Raw genomic sequence first — 25092 nt, forward strand, 5'->3', positions numbered from 1 at the left:
CATTCCAAACTGTTGGAAGATACAAAGTATGAACTGACTGATATACTGAAGGAAAGAGGAAATATAGTAATTATGGGTGATTTTAATTCAAAACAAATATCTTGGGAAGAAATGACAGTGAAGGGTGGAGAAGACATATGGGGCAAGATGTTGCTCGATATGACCATTGAATACACAATGACTCAGTGGATAAAGGAAAATACCAGATACAGAAACAATGAGGAACCTTTGAGACTGGATTTAATACATCAGAATCCGAAATCATGGACAGAATTGATTACAAAACACCAATAGGAAAGAGTGACTATGTACTAATAGAATTCGAACTTAAAGAGAAAATGGACTTAAGAAGAAATGAGAAATATAGAATAGGAAGACCAATGTACAATAAAACAAATTTTGAGAAACTTAAAATATTCTTTCATAATGCAAACTGGGAAAATTCCTAAAGAAACAAAGTTGGAAGAGAAATGGAATATACTAAAAGAAATTTATAATGAGGGAATGAACAAATATGTACAACAAAAGCAAGAAAGAGTATACATAAAAAACTGGTACAACAAAAAATGTAGTGAAGGTAAGGATAGAAGAGACAAAGCTTGGAAAAAATTGAAAGACAAAAAAAATAATAATAATACAATAAAATAAAAAAGTAAATGGCAAACATACATCAAACTAAGAAACGATTATGTAAAAATACACAGAGATGAATTGGGAAACTATGAAAAAGAAAGGAACAACCTAAACTATTTTACAGGTATGTAAATGGCAAAATAAAAAACAAACAAGAAATATAAAAGCTGTGCCAAGAAAATTGTGAATATACAGAAGAACAAAAAATGGCAGAAATTATGAGCAATCATTTTAAATCGGTATTCACAATTGAGAACTCACCTAACTATGAAGGAATAGAGACAGAAATCCCCCCAACGAAGGAAATAACTGTAACACAGAAGGAAATCAGCGACCAAATAAAAAACCCTGATGTCAGAAAATTACATGGTCTGGATGGAATTGCAAATTGGATACTGAGGGAATGCATAGAGGAGTTAACAGATTAAATATACAATATAATCAAATGCTTGCTCAAAGAAGAAAAGGTACCACAGGACTGGAAAAATGCAAATATTTGACTAATATAGAAAGGAGGAAACAAGGAAGATCCAACCAACTACAGACCGGTCTCCCTAACAAGCACAGTAGCAAAAATATGTGAAAAAATGATCAAAAGTAGATGGGTTAAACATCTGGAAGAAAAAACTATACTGAATCCAAATCAATTTGGATTTAGACAAGGAATATCATGTACTGTACAACAAACCTGATCTGCTTCTATTCGCGACTAATAGAAATAATACAAGAAAGGGATGGATGGGCAGACTCTGCCTATCTAGACCTACAAAAAGCATTTGATAAGGTACCACACAAGAAATTAATAAGAAAAATAGAATCAATAGGTGGCATCAAAGGAAAATTATTGGAATGTATGGAAGACTTCCTGACTGGGAGAAAAATGAGGGTAGTAATTAGAGATAAATACTCAAAATGGGAAGAAGTGATAAGTGGTGTCCCACAAGGTTCTGGCTCCAATCATGATTGCCATATATATAAACGACATGGATGAAGGAGTAGAGTGTTATATGAATTTCTTTGAAGATGATGCAAAAATACTAAAAAAAAGTAAGAACAGAGGAGGAATGTGAATCAATACAGTTAGACCTGGACAAAATCTGGAAATGGACTCAAAAGTGGGAAGTGAACTTCAATATCAAGAAATGTAGTATAATGGAGTTTGGAAAAAGTAAAAACAGAATATCAAGAAATTATAAAATTGGTGAAGAAGTCAAAAAAGTGAACTTGGAAAGAGACCTTGGAGTAATAATCAGCAAAGTCATGACACCACACAAATATATCAATAAAATAGTTGGAGAAACCTTCAACCTATTAAGGTCAATGAAAGTGGCATTTGACTACTTGGATGAGGAAATGGTTAAAAATATATTAGTTACACTAATAAGACCAAAACAGGAGTACGCAGCAACACTATGGACACCCAGTACTAAAAAGAATATAAAGAAATTAGAAAGAATTCAAAGAGCAATGACAAAGTTAGCACCAACTCTTTCCAAATTAACATATGAACAAGATTATCCAAATTGGAATTACCAACACTGGAGCAAAGAAGAGAAAGAGGAGATCTACTGACTATCTATAGAATCATGAAAGGAATGGAAACCCTTGATAGAAATGATTTACTAAAATGGGACAATGGAATAATAAGAGGACATGAAAAGAAACTCAAAAAGGATAACTATGGAAGATATCTGAAAAAAAAAAATAGCTTCCCACACAGAGTGCTGGATACCTGGAATAATCTAGATGAAGAAACAGTGTGTGCAAACACTATTCAGGATTTTAAGAAAAAAACTTGATGCCGAAAGATACAAAGATGGGTCACCACAAGCATAGCTCCCTTCCCGTATAATACAACTAGGTAAATATCACCCATTTCATCTTTTCTGTCTCTTCTCCAGGTGGCATATTTACTCTATTATTTCGGTGCTTTAGATCAACATTTCTTGATAGTTTTGTCTCTACTGAGCACAAATTATAAGACTCATTTACCATAAAGTAATCATTTATACCAACCTTGCTCATAGTAAACCATCTACATTAGTATAGGCTACTTTTGGTTTTCCAGTAGTGTTTCCCTCCGTCATTTTCAAAACCATTTCCTCGCATTTTGATTGAGAACTTTCTAGAAAAACTGCTGTTTTCTTCTTCCATTCTCATTTTATTGTTATCTTTGGTTTCCATTACAAGTTCCTATGTATTAGCACATTCATCTTCAGTTGCATTTTTCCCAATTGAAATATTTTAAAAATTTTCTTCTCATGCTAATTTTCAAGACTTGGTGATGGTTTGTGATTTAACTTTATTTTCATTGAATGTGAGCCAATGCTTTCATATTAACTTAACCTAAACATATTGTCAGTCTGATCAGTTGTATCAGTTATTTCCCATAATCATGAGAGTAGTTTCCCTAGCCTTCTGCATCTCATGTTCCTAAGATACATTGCATGAATTAATATGGTCTTCCTGCCTACCAGCAAAAAATCATGACACATCCAGTCTTATCAACTACATCACTGACAAGAAATTCACTTTTTTTAAATACCCTTCACTATTCCTTCTTCAGGTCTTATGTGTTCTTTTCTTTTCTCCTGTTCTATGATCTCTTTAAAGTTTACTCTATCCTTCTCTTGACCAGATGATGAACCTTTTTGTCTCTTCAACAGTTCATTGATTTTACCCTTATTTGATTTTGTCTTGGCCTCACTTGCTTTTATGGTATTTAAAAGATTCTCTTACTTGTCAAAGCCTCATTTTTCCTTTCAATGGGTAGATGGTAAGAATTTAATTTTTATGAGTTGGGTGTTTGGTAAACAACAGTTCTTAGGTGAAGAAAGTTGCACAAGCTCACTCTTTGCCTAATGTTTACAGTCACTGGAGACCCAAATTCATTGCTGTATAATATTCATTTCTATGATGATGTTACAATATGTAAACTAAGTCAAGTGTGTGCATTGTTTTTTAAATTGCTTGAGTAAGCAGTATTGCATGTGGGGTTTGTAACAGCTTTTCTGATTGGAGAAAGGGTGGAGGAGAAAATTTAACTGGTTCATGATTGTAGGATCACACCCCTAGGGAAAGTTTTTATATCTAACTTCAAAGATCATTGGACTAAAGAAATCATAATGTCATTGCAGAACTGACCTTGTACCAAAATTGAAGATTCCAGGAGTCCCTCAGTGTAACTTAAGGAACCAAGTGTAATAATATTCAGGAAGAAAAGAAAGAAAAATTAAGCTCCATTTAATTCCCCTCCCTTATACTGGGTAATATTATGTGGAACTTGACTAAGTTGGATGATCGGAAGCAAAGGGGCTTCCTACAGATGAAAATAGTAACTAATCAAGTGTAACAAAGACAATGGTGAAAGGAAAATATAAAGTAAAAGCACAAAAGAAAGACGGCCCATAGAGACGACAATAGAGTGGTGAAAGGGGACCATAGAGGGTCACACATATTGTCAGTTTGATCGGTTGTATCAGTCATTTCCCATAATCATGAAAGAAATTTCCCTAGCCTTCTGCATTTCATGTTCCTAGTGAAGTGATATGGTCTTCCTGCCTACCAGCAAAAAATCATGACACATCCAGTCTTATCAACTACATCACTGACAAGAGATTTTTTTTTTTTTTTTTTAATACATACATATACCAAAGGCTTTTTCCCACGGGGGGTAGCCAAAAAGAAAAAGGCATAGAAACCATACCCACCCATTCCATTTCCTATATATTCCACTCCCCTCCACCCTCCCTCTTATCTTGGCACCTCCTGGATGATGGGTCATCCCTGCATCCTGTCCACTGCCCTGGCTCAGAAGCAGTGTCGCAAGACACAGCACATCCACAGCAAGACCACTTCATAAATTCGGCAACCCCCTCTCTCCGTCCCCCCATGCAGAAAAGGAGAAGACGGGGAGAAATCCCTTCGGGGTGTGTCAATTTTTTTTTTTTTTTTTTTTTTTTCATACATACTTCCTCACCCCCTCATGCATCACAGCATCATCTATACACAACCCCTCTCCATTCACCCCTATCTTCTGTCCTCTCCCATCCTTCCTCCACAGACATTCCTCTCTTTTGTTTTTTAATACCCTTCACTATTCCTTCATCAAGTCTTATATGTTCTTTTCTTTTCTCTTATTATATGATCTCTTTAAAGTTTACTGTATCCATCTGTTGACCAGATAACAAACCTTTTTGTCTCTTCAACAGTTTACTGATCTTACTCTTATTTGATTTTGTCGTGGCCTCACTTGTTTTTAAGGTATTTAAAAGATTAATTCTCTTGTTTGTCAAAATCTCGTTTTTCCTTTCAAGTTGGTAAATTTTTGCTTTCTGAGCCAGTTTGTGGCTTTTTCTTATTCAAGTTTTTGCTCTAGTTTATGAAAAATTGACTCACAGGAAGGAAGTAATCACCTCAACTGTTTAAACTAAATTGCAAATTCACTTACACTTTTTTAACCCCCAAGGTTATTTACTTGACATAGACAAGAAATATTATTGGTGCAAACAATGATCCTTGTGTAGCTACACTTGTTACTGTTCTCCATCTTGACATCTTATCCTTTACTACTACAGTATCTTAAAAAAACTTTTCATCCATTCGAGTAGTTTACCTCTCAGAGCTCCAATTTCCCACTAAGCATTTTCTTGATCAAGGCACAGTCCACCCCTCTCTTACAGCACATCAATCACTCTTGAGTAAAAGCTCAGAAGGTTTGACACACACAACCCTGTATTTACCTAGTTGTATTTTACGGGAAGGGGATCTATGCTCGTGGGGTCCCGTCTTCATATCTCATTTTATCTAAACTATTTTTAAATTCATGTATTGTTTTTGCACACACCACTTTCTCATCTAACTTGTTCCAACTGTCTATTACTCTGTGAGGAAAGCTGTTCTTTTTCAAATCTCTTCTATAGCTGTCTTTTTTTATTTTCTTTCCGTGTCCTCTTGTATTTCTGTCATCCCATTTTATCAGATTCTCTCTATCAGTAATTTCTATGCCTTTCATGATTCTGTAAATAGCTATCAAATCTCCTGTCTCTCTTCTTTGCTCTAGTGTCTGTAGTTCAAGTTTTTCTAGTCTCTCTTCATATGATAGTTTTGAGAGTGTTGGTGCCAATTTTGTAATTGCTCTTTGTATTCTTTCAAGTTTTTTTATACATTTTTTTGTACTTGGTGACCATATCGTTGCTGCATATTTCAATCTTGGTCTTATCAGGGTGATTAGGATTTTCTTCACCATTTCTTCATCCAGGTATGTAAATGCAACTTTGATTGTTCTTATTAAATTATAAGTTTCTCCAAAAATCTTATTTATATGTTTCTCAGGTGACATATTATTCATAACAATGACTCCCAGGTCCTTCTCATTTTCTACTTTTTTTATTCCTTCTTCTCCCAATTTATATGCTCCTGTTATTCTGTTTTTGCTTTTTCCAAATTCCATTATACTACACTTTTTTTGTATTGAACTCCATCTCCCACTTCCTACTCCATTCCTGTACTATATTTAGATCTCTCTGTAGTGATTCACAATCTTCTTCAGTTTTCACTCTTTTCAGTAGTTTTGCATCATCTGCAAAGAAGCTCATATAGCTTTCTATTCCTTCATCCATATCATTAATATATATAGCAAACATTATTGGGGCCAGAACTGTTCCCTGCGGAACACTGCTTATTACTTCATCCCATTTTGAGTGCTGGTTTCTTATCACTACTCTCATTTTTCTTTCTTGCAAAAAGTCTTCCATCCAATTTAGTAGTTTGCCCTGTATTCCTCCTTCAGTTTCTAATTTCTTAAGCAACTTCTTATGTGGTACTTTGTCAAAAGCTTTCTTTAGGTCTAGAAATGCACAGTCCACCCATCCATCTCTTTCTTGTATTATATCTATTAGCCTTGAATAGAAACATATTAAATTGGTGACGCATGATCATCCTTGTCTGAATCCAAATTGCCTTGGATTTAACACTTTGTTTTTTTTTTCTAAATATCTTACCCATCTACTTTTGATAATTCTTTCACAAATTTTTGCTATTGTACTTGTTAGAGAGACTGGTCTATAGTTGGTAGGTTCTTCTTTATTTCCTCCTTTATATATATAGGTACTATATTTGCTTTTTTCCAATCTTCTGGAACTTTTCCTTCTTTCAAGGAACTATTTAGTATGCTATGTATTTTGTCTGCCAGTTCATTCCTGCATTCTTTCAGTATCCAGTTTGCTATTTCATCTGGTCTATGCAATTTTCTGACAACAAGATTACTCAAGTGTGTTAATATTTCATTCTTTGTTACTTCTATTTCTTCCATAGGGGGGACTTTCTCTTTCCATTCGTTCTCTTCAGGTTGTATGTTCTCCCTTGTAAACACTGATTTAAAATGTTTGTTCATAATTTCCGCCATTTCCATTTCCTCAGTGTATTCAACTCCCTCTTGTCTTAATTTCTCCAAGTCTTGTTTGTTTTTCAGTTTATTGTTTACAAATCTGTAGAATAGATTTGGTTGATCTTTACACTTTTCTATGACATCTTTTTCATATTTTCTCTTTTCCTCTCTGCACGTTTGTACATATTCATTTCTATAACAAGTATTTATTTTCCATTTTTCAGGTCTGTCTTTTTTCCATCTGGTCCAGGCTTTGTCTCTTTTGTCTTTTAACTCCCTACAACTTTTGTTGTACCAGCATTTTACATATTTTTTTCCTTGTTTTTGTCTTGGGACATACTTTTCCACTCCTTTTTTGTATATTTTTGTCAAAATATTCCATTTCTCTTCTACTGTTGTTTCTTCTTTGTATATTTCTTCCCAGTTTTCCTTTTGAAAGAATTCTCTTATTTTATCAAAGTTTGTTTTTTCATACATCATTCTTCCTTTTCTATATTGTTCATTTCTTTTCAAATATTTTTCTTCATTAAGTTCCAGTTCATTCAATATGTGGTCACTTTTACTTATTGGTGTTTTATATTAAATTTTGTCCACTATCCTAAGTTCAGATGTAATTATTAGGTCTAGTCTCGATGGCTCTTCTTCATTTCTATACCTAGTGTTCTCCTGTATCCATTGTGTCATTGTATGGTCAGTAACCATCTCAAGTAGAGCATTTCCCCATGAGCCGTCTCCACCCTTTACTGTCATTTCTTCCCAGCAGATTTCTTTGCAATTAAAGTCGCCCATCATAACTATTCTTCCTCCCTCTTCCATTATCTTGTTTAATGCTATCTTTGTGTCCTCTAACATACTTTTATGTTCACTCTCTTCCCATGAGGCTGTTTTCGGGGGCACATAATTTATCACAAACTTTCTGCTCTTCTTATCTCTGTCTTCTACTTCCATCATTATCATCTCTACTGTATTCTTTCCATATGTGACACACTTCACGTTTATATCCTTCTTACAAAGGATTACAAAGGCAAAGCATGCCGACAGGAGACCTTTTGATCCATATCTAGGTCGGATGCAAAAAAAAAAAAAAAAAAAAAAAAAAAAAAAAAAAAAAAAAAAAAACATAACTCCACCCCCTTCCTTTTTCACTCTGTTTCTAATCCAATAATTATATGCATCATGTCCTACACTGTTGGGTGGTAGTGGATCTTTTAATTTTGTTTCTACAATTCCCATTATGTCTGGTTCTTTTTCCTTCAAATAATCATTCAGCTCATTCAATCCTGTAATTAATCCATCTATATTTGTGTAAGACACTCTTAGTTTTCTGCCACTTCCATTGTGTTCTCTGTTTCCCTTTTGTTTTTCTCTTGTATGTCGACTTTCTTTAGTTTCATATTCACTACTCTCCAATAGAATCTCTCTTTTTCTGACTCCGTTCTTTTCTCGTTTTTTTCCTTAGCTTCAAGTCTTTTCTGTTTTTCTTCCTCTCTTTCCTCTTTATTCATTTCCCTTTTTATCCATACCTTTTTATATTGTTCACTTGTTGCTAGTTTCCCTGTTTTGGATAAGATATTCTCTGCCGTCGTTTGTGACTTGAATTTAATCTTAATTGGTCTGGTCTTATCTGTGCTATACTTTCAGAGTCTAAATTTCTCTTCGATTTGCTTCATAATTTCTGGTTCATCTTCTTGAACTGATTCTAGTAATTGGCTTACTTTTTCATTTTCCTCTTTGATTCTTGTGGTTCTATCTGGGTTGTGTTTTTCTTCCATTCCTAATATAATTATACATTTCTTCTTGTCTGCTAAATCTCTTACTATATTCTCCTTTTGTCTCATCACTTTAATAACCGAGTCTTCAGTATGTTCTTTCAATTGCTGTTTGACTATGTCAGTGAATGAAACTTTATTGTCTTCTTGGGTTACTTTCCAATTCTTAGCTTCTTTAGTTATGGCCTCTCTGTTTTCTTTACTATTCCTCTTCAATTCCTCATTCTCCACCTTTACTTCTCTTAACTGTCTTTTTAGGTCTTCAATTTCCTCAGTTAAGTTTTTGTTCGCCTTCTGTAGTTTTTCCAATTTTTCAAACCTCTCGGCAATTTTTGTCATCTTGCCAAACCTAACTTCCCAGTTGTCAGACATTTGTTGAAGTTTTTCCTCCAGTTTTGTCAGTCGGGGGAGGTTGGCATCCGCCGCCCTTTCATTAAATCCTTTGAAATTATCATCCTCACCTTCCATTGTACTGCTCTTATCTATGTTTCTGATCTTTACATTTTTATTAGACATTTCGTCGTCACTCAGCTGGTCGGGGGGCCGTTTTTTGATGTTTACATTTCGTCTGTCTGCCTGGGCCAAGTCTTCTCCTTCCTCATTTCCTTCAATTTCCCTCAGCAATCCCTCCCCTTCTCCTCTTTCCCTACTTTCCCACTACCCCACGAGCAATTTCCCCCCCCACCCTGCAAATACAATAGGTACTTCATTTGCTTTGGAATCCTCTATTTTTCACTTTTTCTTCAGAACGTCTTCTAAGCCGTCCGTTCGTTGAAGTGTGTATTTACCTAGTTGTATTTTACGGGAAGGGGAGCTATGCTCGTGGGGTCCCGTCTTCATTTCTCATTTTATCTAAACAATTTTTAAATTCATGTATTGTTTTTGCACACACCACTTTCTCATCTAACTTGTTCCAACTGTCTATTACTCTGTGAGGTGCAAGTGAGTACACGAGGATGCTGACATCAGCGTCTTGATTATATATATATATCTTTTTCAGTTGTACATGAGGTATACCCCCAATTCTGTGAGTTGATTTGATCATGTTTTCTAAGTTTATTATTACTCGAGTAAAAGAGAACAAGTAATACAGCAGTGACTTTATATTTTATAATGCAAGTAGTGCGATGCATGCAAACAAAGACTGTCCAAATTGGAACTACCAACTCTGGAACAAAGAAGAGGAAGAGGAGATCTACTGACTATCTATAGAATCATGAAAGGAATGGATATCCTAGATAGAGATGATTTATTAAAATAGGACCATGGAAAAACAAGAGGCCATGAAATATAACTAGGTAAATAGTTCACATGGCAACCAATGCTGAGCACAAGAATTTGACTCAAACTGTAGTGGTTAAAGGTTCACTAAGTGGAAAACCCACAGACCCACAGTGGCTGGCAACAGTCCTTGGAACCTACCACAGATCCCTCTGGAAAGAAACTTTGGATTATTGTGTTGTATCAATGTAGGATTGTTTTCATCACCAGCTCAAAGTGGGGGGAGAGGAGAGCAGTTGCCAGTTCTCAGCTTTCCATATATGAAAAACTATAAGAAATACAGTTGAAGTGATAGAGATTTTGGGCCCAGTTTAGAGACCAAGTGTCTGCCCCTCAGGGCAGCACTCCCTGGGGGAGGTGAGGTGGATTGGTTTTGAAAATGGGCAGTTTTGCTGTCCATCTTGTTGGACCACCACATGCAAGTACCAGGCATTTGTCCAAGTCAATGCATATATACATGAAAATATATGCATCTGTCTATGATTGTATATTTTACATTCATCCATTTATTCCTTCCTCCCCCAGTGTATTTACCTGATATCACAATAGGTAATTTACAAGAAAATAAATGTGCTCATGGGCTCCTGTCTTTTCCATGTTCAATGATCTTACTTGAATTTTTTATGTGTATGAATATCTGTATATATGTAATCTATTAACAAGTGTGTGAATCTATTTTACATTCATTCATTTTACCTATAAGTAATACAGACAAGAACAAAACATACCTTATACCACTCAAGTTTATCCGCAAATCTTCTAAATGGTGACTCCTTGCAGTTTCAGCCAAATAATGATCAATACCTTCTATGACTGACTTTGGTGTATTTACTTCTTTTCCACTGTTGCTTCCAACCAACAGTTGGAAAGGAGAACCAAATGATTCTTGAGAAAGTTTTCCATTAGTTACCCTTCTAGTTCCCTCATCACTTGTATTACTTCTATATTTTTGTATTCGCAACATTATTTTTTCTATAAAGGCATCAGTTAGTGCAATATCAGGGTCTATGTTCTCAATAAAATCTATCAATTCTCTCTCACTAACACTATCAAGAGTTTTCTCGAGTTGAAATGATTTTGTATACTGCTCATTCACATGAGTGTGTGTGTCTTCAGGTTTACTTCTATTTGTAATTTGGCTTATGGTTTTTTCCATTTTATCTTCTGAAGTCTTCATTAAAATGTCAATGTTTTCCATTAAATATTTTGATTCCCGAAGGCCTTGAAATACTTCATCAGTTGCAACTTCTATTCCTTGAATAATGCCATTTTCATTACTTTCATGATGTGAATCATCAGCTTTCACATCTACAGCACTGGATTTTTTCTCATCATCAGATTTTACTCTTACATCATGACTTAACTTGTATAGTTCCTCAAATGTGATCTTTCCTTGAGTAAATGCATTCATCAAATCATCTAAAGACACTTCCTTAGTAATTACACATGACTCTATTTCAGGAACTTTATCAAAAGACAACACACCACAGGAAGATACTCTATCATTATTGAATACAAGGATTTCATCAGTTGCATCAATGGTTCCATCATCATGATGTAAACTCACAGCAACTTTTACTCTCTGATCTCTCTCTCTGTCCATAGGTAGCCCCGCCACCTGTTGGGTAAGAAATGGTTGAGAATTTATCCCTTTTTCCTTTGGTAGTGGGAGTTCAATCTCATTTTCTTTGGGTTCAGAAGATTCTGACTTTTGTTCAACTTCTTTAAGGTCTGATCCAATGTCTCCAACAAAATTGTTCTCTACCTCTTCCTTTCCATGTGCACCCTCACTATCATCTACCAAATTGCTGAGTTGTACATTTCCATTAATTTCATTCAGTTTTTCCTGTATACCCTTCTCACTTTTTTGTGAACTTCTGTAGTCTGACCATGAATAATCATCAATTTCAATTGTTTTATTCAATACCTCTCCATAAGCATCTAGTTTCTCTTTGACTATATTATCAGGAATATCAACCAAATTTAAAAGAACTGCATCTGTAGAAGTTGTAGTTTCCGGAACATTGTGAGGAACAAAAACAGCAGGTTCAGTGCTTGTGGGTCGTAGTGATATGTCCTCGGAGATTATCACTTCTGTATTATTACATAATTCATGTTTGGTGGTCTGTGCATTTTTAATTCCTCCATCACTAGTTTCCACTGAGTTTCTGCCCACCTATGGGAGAAATATTAAATTATACATTACCAAATTTCATTAAAATATTTGTAACATATAATTTTTTTATGATAAAAGGTCACAATTGCTACCATTCTAATAAAAAATAATATAACCAACTCCTACTACTAATCAGCATTTTATATAAAGCTAGAAATAAAATCATGCATATACCAAAGGTTCTGTCCCCCCTATAAAGGGGTTGGCCAAGTCAAGCAACATATACCAAAAGTAAAAATTATTCAACCACCCCCATCTCATTCTCTTCAAGATGAAGGGTCATCATCCCCACCCTTGCCACACTGCTTGGATCTAAAGCAATGCAGCAAGGCACAGTTCTTCCACTGCAGGGCCTGACAGCTGGTGTTGGTTTATGCCCACCACTTCACCTTATAGAAACCTATTTCTTCTGAGAGGCTTAAAGAGTAACCCCTTTTAAATAAAGGATGTCTAATTTTACCAAAATTAGTATCTAGTACTTCCCAAAGTCAATAATAACTAAATGAATTACCCAAAAAAATATTTTGTTTTGTTTATTGCAATTTGAAATCACTGATCCTATCCCCAAAATGTCATCTGGTTCAGTTATTATTCTACAGCCTACCCATAGTGCCATCTACTCTGCAGTGACATAATGAATTATGTTCATTCTTCATGCACTGACATTGTGTTTGATGAATGGGGACTGTTTTGGAGTGCCCCTACAGACCAGAGCCACACATCATTTTGTCTATGTTAGACATACATACATACATATACCAAGGCTTTTTCCCCCTTTCAAGGGAGGTAGCCAAAAAGGAAAAGGCATAAAATCATTCCCACCCATTCCATCCCTGAATACACTCCACACCCCTCTACCCTCCCTCTTATCATAGCACCTCCTGGATGACGGGTCTATGTTAGAGTAAAATCTATAATATTAGAGGAATGATGATGTTGCTTTTGTACTAAAACTGTCCCTCTGTTATACTGTTCCCCTAAAACTGTCCTGTACCACCTCTGAGTATACTTTTCCTTTTTCTTGTGTCTATGATAGGAGAAGGAAAGAATTCTGCCACCATGTTTCCCATGTGAGCCATAAAGGCAACAAAGTTAGATGGAGTGATGGGACTAGGTATCCTGCTCTCTGTAAAATTATTCTACGAAAAGTCAAGGAATTCGTCCCCAAATTCCTATTCCTCTTAACACTTTTCATTCTATATAGAAACTTATTTGCTTTCTTTTCCACCTGTATGGGGTATTGACTGCATATTTTTTATGCTGTTAATATTTAAGGGATTTTAGGGACATCACTATGGACCAGCCACACATTTTCTTATGACAGGAGACTGATCTCTAATCATAAAAGAATGCTTATAATTTTTAACTTTTATCATCCCTCTGTTCTACTACTCCTTAAATCATTCCTTTACCACCTCTTTGATTCCATCTCCTGGGAGCAATACTGTCCCCAAGGATAGAGGTACTGGTTATTACAGACAAAATACTTGCCTCCTTTACTCCATAATTTACATCCACCTAAATTTCTCCATTTACTCCCTCCAGTCTCTCATCCTTCAAACTTATATCCAACCTGCCAACATCACTACTTTTTGTACATTTTATCAGCTTACTTTTACCCAAGTCAAGTCAAGCATAAGTACACGTGGGAGAGGGTGGTGGATGGAAGGGTGGTCAAGTGTTAAAGGGACTATGTAGTGGTAAATAGGAGTATAGTAGGAAGAGTTAAGGATGTATATGTTCTAAGGGGAGAGAGTGGGGGAATATCAGATAATTTTTTTGGAGGAAGGTAAGTTAAGAGGGAAGGATAGTTGGAGAAAGAGGAAAAGGACAAAAGGTAGGGAGGTGCTTAGAGTGAACCTCTTAAATGAGAAAGAAAAGGAGAAGGAGTACAAGTAGCTGAGAGAGTGGGAGGGAGTGAAGGATAGAGTAGAACTAGGAGTGGAGGAGGAATGGGGATGGTTCAAAGAGGGAGTCATAAGGAGCATTTACCTAGTTGTATTATACGGGAAGGGAGCTATGCTCGTGGTGACCCGTCTTTGTATCTTTCAGCATCAAGTTTTTTCTTAAAATCTTGAATAGTGTTTGCACACACTGTTTCTTTATCTAAATTATTCCAGGTATCCAGTACTCTATGTGGGAAGCTTTTTTTTCAGATCTCTTCTATAGTGATCTTTTTTTAGTTTCTTTTCGTGTCCTCTTGTTTTTCCATTGACACATTTTAATAAATCATTTCTATCTAGGATTTCCATTCCTTTCATGATTCTATAAACAGTCACCAGATCTCCTCTTTCTCTTCTTTATTCCAGACTTGGTAGTTCCAATTTGGACAATCTTTGTTCATATGTTAATTTGGAGAGAGTTGGTGCCAACTTTGTCATTGCTTTTTGTATTCTTTCTAATTTCTTTATATTCTTTTTAATACTGGGTGTCCATAGTGTTGCTGCATACTCCAGTTTTTGTCTTATTAGTGTAACTAATATTTTTTTTATCATTTCCTCATCCACTTTCATTGTCCTTAATAGGTTGAAGATTTCTCAGACTATTTTATTGACATGTTTGTCTGGTGTCATGTCTTCATTGATTATTACTCCAAGGTCTCTTTCCAAGTTCACTTTTTTGACTTCTTCTTCACCAATTTTATAATTTCTTGGTATTCTATTTTTACTTTTTCCAAATTCTATTATACTACACTTCTTGATATTGAAGTTCACTTCCCACTTTTGAGTCCATTTCCAGATTATGTTCAGGTCTAACTATAATGATTCACATTCCTCCTCTGTTCTTACTTTCTTTAGTATTTTTGCATCATCTGCAAAGAAATTCATATAACACTCTACTCCTTCATCCATGTCATTTATATATATGGCAATCATGATTGGAGCCAGTACCAAACCTTGCGGGACACCACTTATCATTTCTTCCCATTTTGAGTATTTGTCTTTAATTACTACCCTCATTTTTCTTCCAGTCAGGAAGTCTTCCATCCATTCCAATAATTTTCCTTTGATGCCACCTATTGATTCTATTTTTCATATTGGTTTCATGTGTGGTACCTTATCAAATCATCTTTGTAGGTCTAGAAAGGTACAGTCTGCCCATCCCTTTCTTGTATTATTTCTATTAGTCTCAAATAAAAGCAGATCAGGTTTGTTGTACATGATCTTCCTTGTCTAAATCCAAATTGATTTGAATTCGGTATAGTTTTTTCTTCCAGATGTATAACCCATCAACTTTTGATAACTTTTTCACATATTTTTGCTACTGTGCTTGTAAGGAGACCGGTCTGTTGTTGGTTGGATCTTCCTTGTTTCCTCCTTTATATATTGGTACAATATTTGCATTTTTCCAGTCCTGTGGTACCTTTCCTTCTTTGAGTTTTTAATTATTTTGTATATTTTGACCGTCAACTCCTCTATGCATTCTTTCAGTATCCAATTTACAATTCCACCCAGACCATGCGATTTTCTGACATCAAGGTTTTTTATTTGGTCACTAATTTTCTTCTGTGTTACAGTTATTTCCTTCATTGGGGGGATTTCTCTCACAGTTAGGTGAATTTTCAATTGTGAATACTGATTTAAAATGATTGCTCATAATTTCAGCCATTTTTAGTTCTTCTGTATATTCATAATTTCCCTGGGACAGCTTTTCCATTATTGTTTATTTTTTAGTTTACCATTTACATACCTGTAAAATAGTTTAGGTTGTTCCTTGCATTTTTCTATTATTTCTATTTCACAGTTTCTCTTTCCATCTCTGCATATGTTCACATAATCATTTTTTAGTTTGATGTGTGTTTGATATTTGCTCTTATATCTTTTTATCTATTTTTTTTTTTTTTTTCATCTTTTCCAAGCTTTGTCTCTTCTATCCTTACCTTCACTACATACTTTTGTTGTACAATTTTTTTATGTATACTCTTGCTTTTGTTGTGGTACATATTTGTTCACTCCCTCATTATAAATTTCTTTTAGTATATTCCATTTCTCTTCCATCCTTGTTTCCTAATTTAGGAATTTTTCCCAGTTTGCATTACAAAAGAATTTTCCGAGTTTCTCAAAATTCGTTTTGTTGTACATTAGTCTTCCTTTTCTATGTTTTTCATTTCTTCTTAAGTCCATTTGCTCTTTTAGTTTGAATTCTATTAGTACATGGTCACTCTTTCCTATTGGAGTTCTGTAATCAATTCTGTCCACAACTTCAGGTTCTGACATAAGTATTAAATCCAGTATCGATGGTTCCTCTTTGTTTCTGTATCTGGTATTTTCTTTTATCCACCAAATCATAGTGTATTCAAAGGTCATATCGAGTAGTATGTTGCCCCATAGGTCTTCTACACCCTTCACTGTCATTTCTTCCTAACATATTTGTTTTGAATTAAAATCACCCATAATTACTATATTTCCTCTTTCTTTCAGTATATTAGTTAGTTCATATTTGTATCTTCCAACAGTTTGGAATGATTTCTTTCTGTCCAGGACTGTGTTTTGGGGGGCACATACACTACTACAAATTTTCTACTTTTCATGTAATTGCTTTCAACTTTTATCATAATTGATTCTATATTGTTTTTTCCTTCTGTTATCTTTGTCACATTTAAGTCTTTCCTAGTCAAAAATAATACTCCCCCACCTTGTTTTTCCTTTCTTTGTCCAACAGTTGTATAGACCTTGTCCCACAGTATTTGGTGGTAGAGTACTTTTTAATCTAGTTTCTACTATTCCCATTGAGTCTGGTTTTTCTAATGCCATTAAGTCATTTAATTCATTCAGTCCTGAAATAATTCCATCTATGTTGGTATAGGCTAACTTTAATTTCTTTCCCTTTCTCGTCTTTTTCTGTCTACTTTGTTTCCTTTTTCTTGATATACCATTTTCTCAGCCTCAGGTCCACCACTCCCCCCCAAAAAAAATCTTTTCAGTCTCAGTTCTCTTTTAATTTTTTTCATTTGCTTCATTTCTAAGTTCCTTTTCTTTTCTTTTTTCATCACTCATTTCTTTGCTTCATTTCTAAGTTCCTTTTTTTTTTTTTTCATCACTCATTTCTTTTTCATCCATACATTTTTGTAGTGTTCATTATTTGCTAGTTTTATTGTTCTAGAAAGTACTTCCTCTGTAATCATTTGTGACTTGAGTTTCACTTTTAGTGGCCTATATTGTTTTTCTTTTGAGTAACTTCCTATTCTATATGTCTCCTCAATTTCTTTATCTATACTTTGTCCTTCCTCTTGAATCTCTTTCAGAATTTCTTTAGCGATCTCTTTCTCCTTTTTTTTCTCTCTGATATCTAGGAACATCATCTTTAATACCATACATTACAATGGATCTTTTTTTATCCACTGTGTCCCTGACCAAATTACCTTTCTCTTTATTTACTTGGATTACCATTTCCTTAGCATTTTCCTTCACCTGTTGCTCCACTATTTCTTTTAAAAAATAATTTTTTACTTTCCTGTTCTACTTTCCACTGTTTCTTTATTTCTTGGAAGTCCTTTTCTTTGATCTTCTCTTCCACTTTCTTGGTCACTGCCTGCATTTGATCCTTCATCTCTTTCTTTAATGCCTCGTTCCTATTCATATAGTGTGTGGAACAAGGAGAATAGGAGGAAATAGAAGGAAAGGTAGTGAGTGGTAGGATGAGGAAGCAAAGAAGGTTGTAGAAGAGAAGATGTGAGCTTTCACAGACTGGTTACAAAATAGGATGAGGGAATCATGTGAGAGGTACAAAGAAAAGAGAAGAAAAGTAAAGCATAACATAAAGGAGGCAAAGAGGAGAGATGTGAAATGGGGTGAGAGTATGAAAGAAAATTTTGAAAGTAATAAAAAGATGTTTTGGAAAGAAATTAAGAGAGGAAGGGGAGGTGAATCAAGTAGAGAAGAAAAGGTAAAAGGTGTAGATGGAGAGATGATAATGGAAGAGAAGGCAGTAAGAGAAAGATGGGCAAAGTATTTTAGGGAATTGCTAAATGTGAAGGAGGATAGGGAGGAAAGGGTAGTTGCAGTGGGAAGTGCTAAGAAAATGAGGGTGATGAGTGAGGAAAATGGAGAAGTAAGGAAAGATGAAGTGAAGGCAGTTGTTAAGATGATAAAAGCAGGTAAGGCACCTGGGTTGGATGGATGTCATGTAAAATGTCTGAAAAAAAGGAGGTACAGTGATGGTGGATTGGTTGGTGAGGTTATTTAATGTTTGTTTAACCCCTTCCATACGGTGCCGCACACGTAGGCGTCATGGACTTAGATCTCGGTGGCAGCAACCAATGCCAGCCGTACGACGTGTCGTAATAATACTCGCATCATAAAATATAGTCACCGCTTATATCGATCGTTCTCTCTTCACCCGTGAATTTTGATAACCATAGAAAATGCGATTACAAAAGAATTAGAAAGAATGTCATTATGGAGGGGCGACTACAATAAATATAATCAAGACGCCGATATGGCAGCCTTGCGAATACACTCGCTCCCCATGACGCCTACGTGTGCGGCACCGTATGGAAGGGGTTAAGAGAGGGTAGAGTGCCGGAGGACTGGAGGAGTGCCTGTATAGTTCCACTTTACAAGGGAAAAGGGGACAAGTGTGAGTGTAGTAGTTTCAGAGGGATCAGCTTGTAAGTATAGTTGGGAGGGCTTATGGGAGGGTTTTGATTAAGAGGATTAGGAGAGGAACAGAGGGAGTAATTAGTGAGGAACAGTGTGGGTTTAGGACAGGTAGGGGTTGCATAGATCAGGTTTTTGTGGTAAGACAGATATGTGAGAATGCTTTAGGAAAAGGTAAGGATGTTTTTTTGGGCTTTTATGGATCTGGAAAAGGCTTATGACAGGATAGACAGGAAGGCACTGTGGGAGGTTTTGCAGATATATGGGATAGGAGGGAAGCTTTTAGGAGCTGTCAAGAGTTTTTATGAGAGTAGTAGAGCATGTGTCAGGATTAGAAATGGAGAGAGTGAGTGGTTTGAGGTTAAGGTGGGACTTCATCAGGGATGTGTTATATTGCCATGGCTGTTCAATTTATACATGAATGGGGTGGTGCAATAAGTAAATGCAAGGGTAGTGGGTCAGGGATTGAATGGTTAAAGAAAATGAAGAAAAATGGGAGATAAGCCAGCTGTTGTTTGCAGATGACACTGCACTTGTAGCAGGATCAGAGGAGGGATTGAGGAAGTTAGTGAAAGAGTTTGGGAAGGCATGTGAAAGAAGTAAGTTGAAGATAAATGTGGGTAAAAGTAAGGTGATGAGATGTACAAGGGGAGAAAGTGGCAGCAGACTGGAAGTGAGTATTATGGGAGAGAGACTGGAGGAAGTGGATAGTTTTAGATACTTGGGTGTGAATGTGGCAGGAAATGGAGGAGTGGAGGTAGAATGTAGATTGAGAGAAGCGAGTAAATGCCTTGGTGGATTAAAAAGTGTAATGAGAAATAGACATCTGGGAATGGATGCTAAGAGGAGATTGTATGACAGAGCGATTGTGCTGATAGCACTGTATGGGGCAGAAACATGGAACATAAGGGGGGAAGAGAGGAGAAGTTTGAATGTGTCTGAGATGAGGTTTCTGAGAAGTATGACAGGGGTTACTAGACTGGATAGAATGAGAAATGAGGAGGTGAGGAGGAGAATGGGGGTGGAAAGGGAGTTGGGAAATAGGGTTGATGAAAGAGTATTGGGATAGTTTGGACATGTAGAAAGAATGAGTGAAGAAAGACTATTAAAAGAGATGTGGAAGGAGAGAACATGAGGAGTCAACCTAGGATGAAATGGATCAATGGGGTAAAAGGGGCTTTAAGAAAGAGGGGAATGTCTGTTGAGGAAGGACGGGAGATGACAGAAGACGGGTGAATAGAGAATGGTTGTATATGGATGATGATGTGATGCATGAGGTGGAATGGGTGGGGGATGGGGGGTGAGGGAGCATGTGTGAGAAATAATTTGACACAGCCCGAAGGGGTTTCTCCCTGTCTTCTCCTTTTCTGCATGAGGGGATGGAGAGGGGGGAAGTTGCCTTGCTGTGGATGTACTGTGTCTATTGACACTGCTTCTGACCCAGGGCAGTGGGCAAGATGCAGGGATGACCCATCATCCAGGAGGCGCCAAGATAAGAGGGAGGGAAGAGGGTGGAGGGGAGTGGAGTGTGATGGGGATGGAATGGGTGGGAGTGATTTTTATGCCTTTGTTTTTTGGTTACCTCCCTTATAAGGGGAAAAAAACATTTGGTATATGTATGTACTTTTGCCCACAAAAAAAGTAAGAGGCAGAAATCTGGAATGGTAAAGGGAGACAGCAAAAAAAAAAAGTGGCACTGTATTCCTATATGATTAGAGATCTGTCTCTGACATAGATAATTTCTGTGTCTTTTGTCCATGGGGGCGCCTCTCAAGTCCCTACGGTATTGACTGCATACAACTGTGTAGTCAATACCTCAGTACTGATGTATGAAGGTATATGTCACAGATTTGTGCCAATATGACCCACTTTAGAATTAATATAACAATTACTCTAAATTTCAAAACAAATAATATAAAATCATTCATACCTCTTCACATGAAGGCAAAAGCAGAGCAACATTATCTGAAGGAAGGGAATCTTCTGGTTCTATGTTCACTGCATTTGATGTAGCAGGTTCTTCTTTTGCAGTATGTCTCGTTCTACATGGCTCTTCGATATCTGACATTTTTCCATAGGAATACTTTTGTCTTGAAATTGCCAAATTTGATGTCATGACAAGTTCTTCCTCCAAAGTATCTGTTTCTCTTCTGCTTGCCTCTGCTAGACCCAAATCCATTCTTGGAGAATTTTCATTTTTATCAGGTTCATTCACTTCATCCTCATCAAAACCACCTTTTTGTCTAACTAATCTATTTGTAGAAGTACCAATTTTCACAACAGAAGCATCAACTGCAGTCTGAGTTTCCTTTTCTTCTTGTAAATGTGGTTCAGGAGCAATGTTAACCTTTTGTGTTGCAACATACTGAAGAACAGCATTGGTTACTGTCCTACTCTGATCTTGAGTTGCCTTGCCTTCATTAGCTACAAGGTTCATTTCACCACTATTGTCTGTTAGATGATACTGTTCAGTTACCCTCTTGTATTGTTTGGCATAATCCTCCACTTGGTCTAAGAAATGTTTACCTAGTTTAGATAATGATTTGTCTCTGTGACCATTTTTATTGTCATCATGTCTATCAGTTTTCTTTTTTTCCTGAGAAACAAATTCTTTTTTCTGAGGCATTGGCTCTTTTCTTTGAGATACAAGCTCTTTCCTTTGAGTTACTGGCTCTATCTTCAGCTTTCTGAAAGCCTTTGATTTTTGATGTTGTAAGTTAGCCTCATAGAAAGCCATAACCTCACTTGGTTCAAGAAATCTGAGTGACATGCTTGATTTTGCCTTGTTTGGCAGAACTTTAGGGACTTGCATAGGCTTAAAGTTAACCATGGCTGAGTTATACCCATGTTTAATATCATCTTCAATGTGATTTCTCAAATCAATATCTTTTTCCTGTAACATGACCCTTTTTTTCTCTGAATCTTTTCTAGATTTCATAGTTTCTTTTTCCATTGTTGGCAACTTCTTTAGTATCATTGGTTTATTTATTTTTTCATCTCCTTTGCTATGGCTCTTGGGAAGAGCCAAGAGCTTAAATGGCTTCGACATCATAACTTCTCTTTTATTTCCAGTAAATGCATAACCTGCAGGTATGTTCACTTTTTCCTTCTTGATTTTACCTTCAAGTTCTTGTGAATTCCTTGGTTGAACTTTTATAGGTATTTTTCTTAAATGCAGATGCTCTTGATTCCACAGCAGATGTCTTCTGTAGTCAGGTGGCTGAGGTCTGAATACCTCATTTTGGGGATCCAAGGTTTTGGATCTTACACTTTTCATCCCAGCTATTTGATGGTCAAGTCTTATATCATAAGTTCCTCCAGATACTTGTCCTATCTGCATATATTTATTAAGTGAACTGTCTATGTTGCCTACTTCTTCTTCAAGGTCAGAAGCATGAAGTGAATCTGGAAGAGTGATGTCATCTAAAGTATCATCTACTGGGTCCAGTGAGCTTACCTCAGGCACATTATTACTTCCTATTGCAAAGTCCTGCTGTACACTATTATTTGAGAAAGTCTGAGGTTGTGAGGCTTTACTACAAAGAAACATCTTTTTTCTCCTATGCCCTTCAATATCTTTCACAGTCTTTGTTTTGTCTGCCTCCTGAACTTGAATAATTTTCTGTGATGTTTTTTTGGACGACTCTTGACTAAGTCTGAATGGCTTCCATGTATTTGCTGTGGGAGAAACTTGCACTGAAACATCCATTCTCATGCCTCCTTCAATATCTCTTTCTTTTTGTGGTTTCTGGATATCCTTAGTCCCTCCATTATCTGATCTTACTCTTCTGTTGCCCCTTTCAAATATTTGCCCATTTGATTGAGCAAAGGCCATTTCATCACATACATGACTAATACCATGTTCACTACCTCTCTGCATAATTTTTACTGCATCCATCATTGCAATAATACCAGCTTGTTGTACCTGCAAAATGGTCTGGAGTTCATTCTGCACTGCTGATCGAATGTTTCCCCCAAATACTGTCTGACTCTCATGTTGTCCTTCATTCTTACCCTGTTCACAAGCTCTTCTTGACTGCAAAGATAAATTTTCCTTCACAGCTTCTTCTCTTCTTAGTTCTACCTTTTGTTTTTCTACATTTGCATGTATGGATGATTTAGGTTCCATGGGTAATTCTTTATCTTGCTTTTCATGTGTATGCTCCTTAATTGAAGTGGTATCCACTACCTGGTGCACTTCTAGTTCCTCAGCTACTGCTTCTTCACTAGAAAATTCCTGCATCTGCTCTTTCTTTATTTGTTCCTCATTTCCATGTTCAGCAAATAAAGCAGCTTTAGTTCTATCACTGGTATTATCTGGCTGGCTCTCAGGATATCCTTCAAAATTATCCACATCCTCTTCAACATTGGTTGAGTTTTTACTACTATGCAATCCAACATTTTCAGTTTTTGAACTGAATGGTTTACCGGGACCATCAGTTATTTCCATTCCTATTGCTTCTGCTTCTTTTCCATTGGACTCTACCCTATCTTTACTAAGTACTTCCTGATCAATAGTATCCTCTCCATCTTGATGAACTACATATGACAAATGTTTCTTTAGTTTGTCTTTATTTTCCATTCTCTTAGTTAGATTCACTTTTCTTTCATTCTTCAATGACTTTTCATCCATACTTAATTCCCCTGTTTCTGATTTTAAAGGATCAATGTAATCAAATTGAAGATTAGAAAATATCAAACCTTTAAGTACACTCATGTTGTCAATATTCACCTTCAGGGTGGATCCCAAATTATCATACAATTTTCTATCTTCATTACTATCCTTACTCATATGGGAGAGGTCTTTTGGATCCCATTTGACTAAATTCCCCATATCCAAATTGACAAATTTTCTCTCAGAACTCATAATCCAGAGAACAAGTCCCAAGGTTTCCTGCGGTATCAAACGCTGAACATCATATTCCTTCTCTAGGATATCAATCACTTCCTCTAGTAACAAATGAGGATTAACCATAACCTTCTCAGGTCTTTTTGAGCTGGATGATCTGTCACTAGAACCTAAATGAAAGGAAGCTCTTGACAACCTCTTCCTTTCTTTCCTTGACCTTGGGGATAGGCTTCTTCCTCTGGACAGGCTCTGTGATTGCCTACCTTTTCTAAACCTGTTAAGAGACCTTGGGCTTGAATTTCTCAAAGTTTTAGACCTGTTATGAATCTGAAGGGTTACACTGCCTGTTGCTCCTTGATGAAGTCTTCTCTTACTTAAACTACGAAAAAGGCCTTTACTCTCACTTTGATCTTCAGATGTATGAGAGGTCATATTAGATAAAGTTAACATACATAAAGAATCATTTGTGCTAAATGTAGGCACCTGTTCAGCATCATTCTTTCCTCTACTATAAAACTGCCTCATAATTTCATGAGCAATTATCAAGCTGTGAAATTCCTTCTCCCTTAACACTCTTCCATACTGAACTAAAAGGGGTCGAAACAAAGAAGCTTGGTCTACAACTTCATTATCTTTTACAAATGTCAGACTAGCAAGCAATAGCACCATACTGGTATGTTCTTCCCAAAGTATAATGTTGTTTAATCTCAGTTCTTCCGTACAATCTGAGTGATGATCTTTACAAGCTTTTTCATATAGTTCAAACATTGTGACTTCACCAACACTTGACTCCTCTGTCCTGCTTTTCATGTTTTTATTTGGAGATGATCTGTGCTTTATGTGGCTCAATATGGTTACTGCCTCATCCTGGCTGACAGAAAGCTCTCTCCAATAGTCCATAAGTCGTTGTGCTTTGTCTTGTAAAAGACATGGAAGCAGAGAAACATCACCTGCAACAGCAGCTACACAGGAAGCAGCTTCTGAACAGCCACCAACATTGAAAGCTGCTGTAAGTACTACAGAGAGCAGATCAGAATGCCACATGTTACTCTGATATCTGGTGAAGCCAGAGAGTTCTTGAGCCCATTTGAGAGTATTCAGTGCATAATCCTGATATTTTTCCTGAAAGATATAAAAAATTAATAAATCATTAAAAAAATTATTTCAACTACAGGATGATCAGTGCATAATGCTGATATTTCTCTTGAAAGACAAAATGTTACTTAATCATACAAAATTTACTTCAACTTCAAGATCACCACATAAAGAGATTTTTTGGGAGAAGAAAATCAGTCTCTATTCACTGAGTGGAATAACAAATATAAGGTGGTTGGATGGGGTAAAAGGGGCACTGGATACAAAAGGAATGTCTGCCCAGCTAGGAAGGGTGCAAAAAA

At 36.2% G+C, this 25092-nt stretch overlaps 1 protein-coding gene across 4 annotated transcripts in view; it reads right to left on the reverse strand.

Moving 5' to 3' along the window:
• LOC143038805 (uncharacterized) overlaps positions 1-25092 on the reverse strand; it is a 283401-nt gene that overhangs the window by 21073 nt on the left and 237236 nt on the right. For all 4 annotated transcript variants that reach the window (XM_076208350.1, XM_076208351.1, XM_076208348.1 and 1 more), the window contains 2 exons: positions 20777-24817; positions 10800-12247 (listed from right to left, as the gene is read on the reverse strand). In XM_076208350.1, the coding sequence (XP_076064465.1) occupies positions 10800-12247; positions 20777-24817 (5489 nt within the window). The remainder of the gene's footprint in view (positions 1-10799; positions 12248-20776; positions 24818-25092) is intronic.

This window comes from Oratosquilla oratoria, chromosome 25, assembly GCF_046742065.1.
Source record: "Oratosquilla oratoria isolate Oo_2021 chromosome 25, ASM4674206v1, whole genome shotgun sequence".
Classification (NCBI taxonomy): domain Eukaryota; kingdom Metazoa; phylum Arthropoda; class Malacostraca; order Stomatopoda; family Squillidae; genus Oratosquilla; species Oratosquilla oratoria.